A 6,344-nucleotide genomic window follows, 5' to 3' on the forward strand; every position below is an offset into this window, starting at 1 on the left:
TATATATGTCCAACTAAAGATTTTATATCGCTTTATAATTAATTTTATAAAAAAATCTTTGTAAAATCAATGCTAGGTAACCTTGGAATTTAATGGAATTTTCAAATTCGTTGCATTTTTTGGTTAAAAAAGCAAACAGAGAAAGAAAGTTTTGTTAAATATAGCAATTTGCTAATGCATAAGAAATATTTTTTTTGATTTCAATATCTAAATAAGTCGAAAAACTTTGTTAAATTATTATAGTTTGTGAATATTTCAGTTTCATGATTTCGACAAATTAAAACTTTTAAGCTTCAACATTCAGGAAATAACTGAACTGTTAATTTTAAGATTCGGCGAATAAATCGGGATTTGTTATCTTCAACATTCTGCGAACAAATCAGAATTTGCCAACTTTTAAACAGTGGAATAAATGACATAAAGTAAAACCTGTGTAGGATTTTCCCATCGTTGTTTGAAATCTTCTCGAGCTCGTTCCAAAAATTCTTTGACTGAAATCAATTTTATGATTTTATAACAAATAAATAAAATGAAAATTTCAAGCAAAATATTTCCCAAGTGCAACATTTATAACCAACCAAATATTGAACGTTTCGTTTTTTTGTTTTGCCAAACATTGCCGAATAAAACTACGAGGAAGAAAAAAACAGTGCTAAAATTTTTACACGAATAAAATTATTGTTAACTACTTATAAAAAACAAAAAGAAAAAAAGTAGGACGCAAACCTCTCAGAAATTTTAAAAATATCTTTTGTTTTTTTAAAAATACTAAGGAACTACGGAGTAATTAATCTATTCTAGTACAAAAAAAAAGAGAAGAAAAATTATCGATTAAGCTATATTTTGAATATTAGAAATTCCAAAGATTATTTCTTCCTGCAGTTAATCAAATATTCGATCGGTCAATTCGAAGTAATCTATCTCATCTGTTGTTGGATAATTTTTAAATTTAAAATAGCATTCAAATGATTAATTATCCTAACTACAATTTCTTCAAAACATCAGTTCGTAGGAGTAAGTACATCAAGTAGTATTTGTAATGATGAAATGATTGTGCATATAATAAATAAAGAATGATATCATTTGAAATTTTAAACTTTATTTTTCCATTCTGAAAGATTTTTTTGTCATTACATTGAGAAAAAAAATTTCATTTATATGAAAAGAATGAAAAAAAGAATAAAATGTAATTTGTAGTTTAACCAATAAAATGAACATCTAATCATGTATTTGAATATTTCATTCGGAAATGATACATTTCCGGAAAAGTTTCGATGAAGCGATTTTATTTTTCCATTCTTCCTTTTCCTTCAACCAAATCTATTTATATTTTAAGCTTAAGATAGCATAACACTTTAGTAGATTGTTTTTTTTTTCCCCCAATAAAGATTATTTGTTCGAAGTACTTCAAAAAATGGCACTATTATTTTGGAAATTAATTAAGATCTGACCTGATCACCAGAGACAGTAAGAGAAATATATATATATCATAAATGAAAATGAGGAAAAATACAGGTAAAATTCACAAAAAAAGCAAAAAAAAGATAAATTCGAAAAATTAACATATATATATACAATAATATATTAGAATATTTATAAAGTACATTTATTCTAATAAATACGATTGTTGCATTTATATACGTAACATAAATGATAAAATTGAAATGTTTTCAACTGAAATTACTGAAAAGTCCAAAAAAAAAACTTTAACAAAAAATGGGAAAAAGAAGCATTCTTATATTATGAGAACAATTTTTTTCATACATCGATATAATACTTTTAGGCGATAAAGTTATAAATTATGTTATAAATCAATTTCAAAACTATTAATTCTGTTTTTCTTTTTTTTCTTTTTTTTTTTTGGAGCTTCCAGTTGAAGCTGAATAATTTCCAACAAACATATTAAATATTGAGAAAATTTTTAGTGAAAATAATCTTATATTCTCTTATATATGATATAAATATTCATCTTTTTATTTCAACAATTATCTATAGAAAAATTTCATTTTAACGCTAATAACTATAAGTCCAATATCAACAAAAAAAGAAAAAAAAACAAACGAATGAACGAAATTTTTAAAAAAAAAAACAATTTAAAAAAAACTTAACAATATTTTTGTCGCATTTTTTGACTGATTGACATTTCCACGATTGTTTCGATAAGGATGCAAAAAATTTAATACTAGATCGAATGGAGGGAATACGAGAGAGAGGAGAAGAGAAAGAACGAGATGAAAGAGTAAAATTAAAAAGAATAGCAGTAATTTAGATGATATGATCAAATTTTACAAAATTATATACCATTAATCGCCACTTTTTTTGGTACACTTTTTACGTCGATCAATATAACAGCTAATAGATAAAATAACAGTTATCATCCTAAAAAAAAAAAAATAAATAATAATAGTAAAGAGGAAAATCAAATATAAATTTGATTAAAATGGTAAATATCAAGTAATCACTCCGTTCTTTCTTTTTCAATTCCTAAATTTGATACAAATAAAAATGAAATTTCAAAATAAGCAAAAATATTTAATTCAAAATAAACATCTAAATCATTCTATTATGTACTTTTTTTTCTTCCTCACATTTAATACAAATAACCTACAAAAGTAAACATGTAGTGATGAAGATGAAACTCTCTATAAAAATGAAAATGTACTGATTAAAATAAAACTCTCTATAAAAATGAAAATGTACTGATTAAAATGAAACTCTCTACAAAAAATAGAGATGCACTGATAAAAGGTAAATGATAAGATGTTAATACGTATATATATATATATATATATACGCTAAGGAAAAGTTATATATACACTAAAATAAAATGGGAAAAAATTTTCAAATGCTTAAAAAATGAATGAATGATTTTTAGCTTTAAAACATTATCATTAACCACAAACCATTCAAAATGTTACTTGCTTATTGCTTTAACTTTCAACAACAAATATTTTTCATTTGAACAAACTTTCCTTTCATCGTTTTTTTTCGCTTTTTTTCCTCTCTTTTCCTTCCTTTTCCGTTTTTTCTATCCTATCTTTTCAAATGATCCAACTATTCGAAACGCTAGGATAAGGAAAAAAAAGATCAACGACAAAAGAAAAAAAAACAAAAAATAAAAAACTTCCACTCAGTTAGATTAGTTTTAAATATATGAAAATTTTTTTTGTTAATTTTCATAAAGTTTAATGGGAGATAAAAAAAAATCCTTTTTTTTCAAATATATCATTTTCATCTTACAGAAAAAAAATTTATAACTAAAAAAAAGAAAAATGTTTAACAAAAGCAAAAAAAAGTTTAATCCGAAAAAAGCGTCACTTAGTTAAAATAATTTCAAATATATACAAAAGTTTTTTTTATTGATTTAATTCTTTCTTAAAAAAGGAATAGAAAATTTCACTTTATTCTCAACTTTTTTTTTTTTTTTTGCAAAAATAGTTTAGAAATAAAAAACAACGCTTACTTTAGAAAAAGTCATTTTGACAAAAAAGAAAAAAATAATTTTTAAAAAAAAAGTTTTCTTTTCAACTAACAAAAAAAAAAGATTTTTTGCTAAAACTTTTTTTCAGAAGAAAGAAAAAAAAAAACAAAAAACATGAAGAGAGAAGACATCTATTTAAACATCCAATCTAAATCTCGTTTCTTTTCTTTTTTCCTCATCCTACATATGCTTTAGCTTTCTTCAAAGTGAAATTAGAAGGAAGAAAAAAAGTATAGTTAGATCTGAAAACTATAATATTAGATTCAAAGAGAGAGAGAGAAAGAGAGAGAGGGAGGGAGAGAGAGAGGAAGAAAGGGAATGGGAGAGGCGGGGGAGTAATATAAATACGGTGAATGGAACGGGAGTGAATAGAAAACTATTTATAGCTATTAGGCTTATCGACTATTCATCCATCCATCTATCCATTCATGCCTATATCTACAGGCCTTTTTTTTCCCTCTCAATACTAGTTTGTGCTCTTTTTTTTAAAAAAAAATCAATATTTTCATTTGAAAAAAAACAACCAGTAGTATGTGAAGCTGCTATTTTTAGTCTAAATCTTATCAAGTAACAGCAAAACGACATGCTTTAAAGTATAAAAGGACTTCATTTCCCTTCTCTTCCATTATCTTTTTCTCATATATAAGATGGTAAAAACAGACTCGGTACTTTTGTTCTCTTATATAAGATGGTAAACGGAGCCTCTTTGCATCTCTCTTTTCCTCCCTTTCCATCTCATCTTTTCGTCATATTTTTTATTTCTAATTTTTATTTCATTTTCTTATTTGTCTTACCTCCTACATCTTCCATCAATTCGTAGCAACAAATAGCACGGCTTGATAAAAGAGATAAAATGAAAAGAAAAAAAAAATATTTTCAAATTTTTACACTTTCAAGAAAAAAAAAAAACAAGAAATATTTCTTCTTTAATGGAATAACCATTAATTTATTAATATAATAATCATTAAAAAAGTAAAAAGAATAAAACAACGAAAAATAATACTAAACAATAATATGTTAACTGATATCTTAAACAATAACATGTTAATCGATATCTTATTGTTTAAAAATAAATTTAACCTAAAATAAATAAAAATCCGATAAAATTTTATCATTTTTATTGAGATATCATATCTTATCGTTTGGAATAAATTTTAAGCTACCATTATTATCAGAAAAAAAGAAAAAAAACACAAATAAAATACGACTATAATGTTAAAACAAAAAAATTAATTGCCATCTAGATAATTGTTATTTTTAGCATAATTTTATCTATTATTATTGGCTAGAAAAAGTATAAATAAAAATAGATAATGCAATGATAAAAGAAATAGAAGTCAATAATTGAAATATGAAATTAATTTTATGACAAAAAAAAAAAAAAAACGCCAGGAAGAAAAATTCTTTATTACATTTCAATATTTATTCAAACTATAAAACATACATTCATTCATTCATACATTCATTAATTAGCTGCCAAAATTCGTCAAAATTATTTAGCAAATGTTGCCTTCTGTTTTTCCCAACGATTAATTCATCTTATCGTTCATAAACAAGCAAATTTTTCAAACATCAATAAAATGTTTAAAAGAAAAAAAAATTCAATCATAAGATGATGCCAATAATTATTTATTTGAACTAAAAAATAGATCATGTGTTTAACAATAATGATCATATGTTGATGCCTCAACTATATAACACTGATAAGAGACATCTACCATTTCATTAATTAATTAACAATGTCATCAAAAACAAAGAATTAAAAAAGGAAAAAACGGAAAGAAAAAGAAAAAGAAAAATTGCTCAAACATCAATCAAATAAAGCATTGATTAACTAACTGACGAATTGATTAATATAACCAGATGATATCAGAGTAATTACTAATGATATCAGAGTAATTACTAAAATGTAAATGAATAGTAAATTTAATATTAAAAGAAAGAAAGAAAATTGAAGAAAATGGTTAATGAAATTTTAATGAGAAAACCTTCAAAAATTTTCATTTTTAAATTTTTACATTGCGACAAAAATATTGCATAAGCAATTAAGCAAGTAAACAACAGCTGTATAATAAAGACTTCTTTTTTTAGTCTCTTTTTTTTTTTGGTCCATTTGAAATTTTTTTTTTACTTTTTATAAATTTTTAGAAATGAGAAATGATCATGTTGAAACAGCTGTTGAAGAGAAAAAAAAAACTTTCTGAAATTATGGGAGAAAGGAAAAATTGAAAAAAAAAAGAACAAAGAAAAAAGAAAGGAAAGTTTTTCATAAGAATAATTGGAAAAGGCAGATTTGAAATGGATGAAATGTTTTATTTCATTCAAAAATCAATTTTACCAAAAATTTGACTTTGACTTATGTAGTTAAAATTAAAAGTGAAAAAAGAAAGGGAAAGGAGAAGAAAAGATAAGCAATGATATGATAGGAAAGTGATATGATAGTAAAGTTTAAACTGAAAAAACGAAAAAAAGAGTTATTCTCGAATTCCGGAATATATATCACTTTAGAAGCTTTTAAAAAGTTCGACAATTTTGAAATCTCTTAGAATAAATTTATAAAAAAAAAAGGGAGAGAGAAAGAGTTAGTTTTTGTAAAGCATAAGGGGTTGCACATTTGCTTTCTTTGAATAGTAAGTAGGATGAATTATTTTTAAAAAGAAAAAAAAATGCCTATTTACCCTCAAATAGCTGTATAGTTTCCTTAAAAAATTGCATGACTATCTGAAAAAATTGCACATTTACCATGGAAACTGCACATTTACTATAAAAAATCGCATATTTACCTTTAAAAATTGCACATTTACCATGGAAACTGCACATTTACTATAAAAAAATCGCATATTTAACCTTTAAAAAATTGCAC

The 6,344-nt window shown here is 23.9% G+C and overlaps 1 protein-coding gene across 1 annotated transcript in view; it reads right to left on the reverse strand.

Moving 5' to 3' along the window:
• Window positions 1-6,344, reverse strand: part of LOAG_18601 (AGC/PKA protein kinase) — a 14,002-nt gene that overhangs the window by 4,887 nt on the left and 2,771 nt on the right. Inside the window, exon 2 of the mRNA XM_020451263.1 lies at window positions 430-491. Within this exon, the coding sequence (XP_020304970.1) occupies window positions 430-491 (62 nt within the window). The remainder of the gene's footprint in view (window positions 1-429; window positions 492-6,344) is intronic.

Source organism: Loa loa (genome assembly GCF_000183805.2).
Source record: "Loa loa unplaced genomic scaffold supercont3.393, whole genome shotgun sequence".
Taxonomy (NCBI): Eukaryota; Metazoa; Nematoda; class Chromadorea; order Rhabditida; family Onchocercidae; genus Loa; species Loa loa.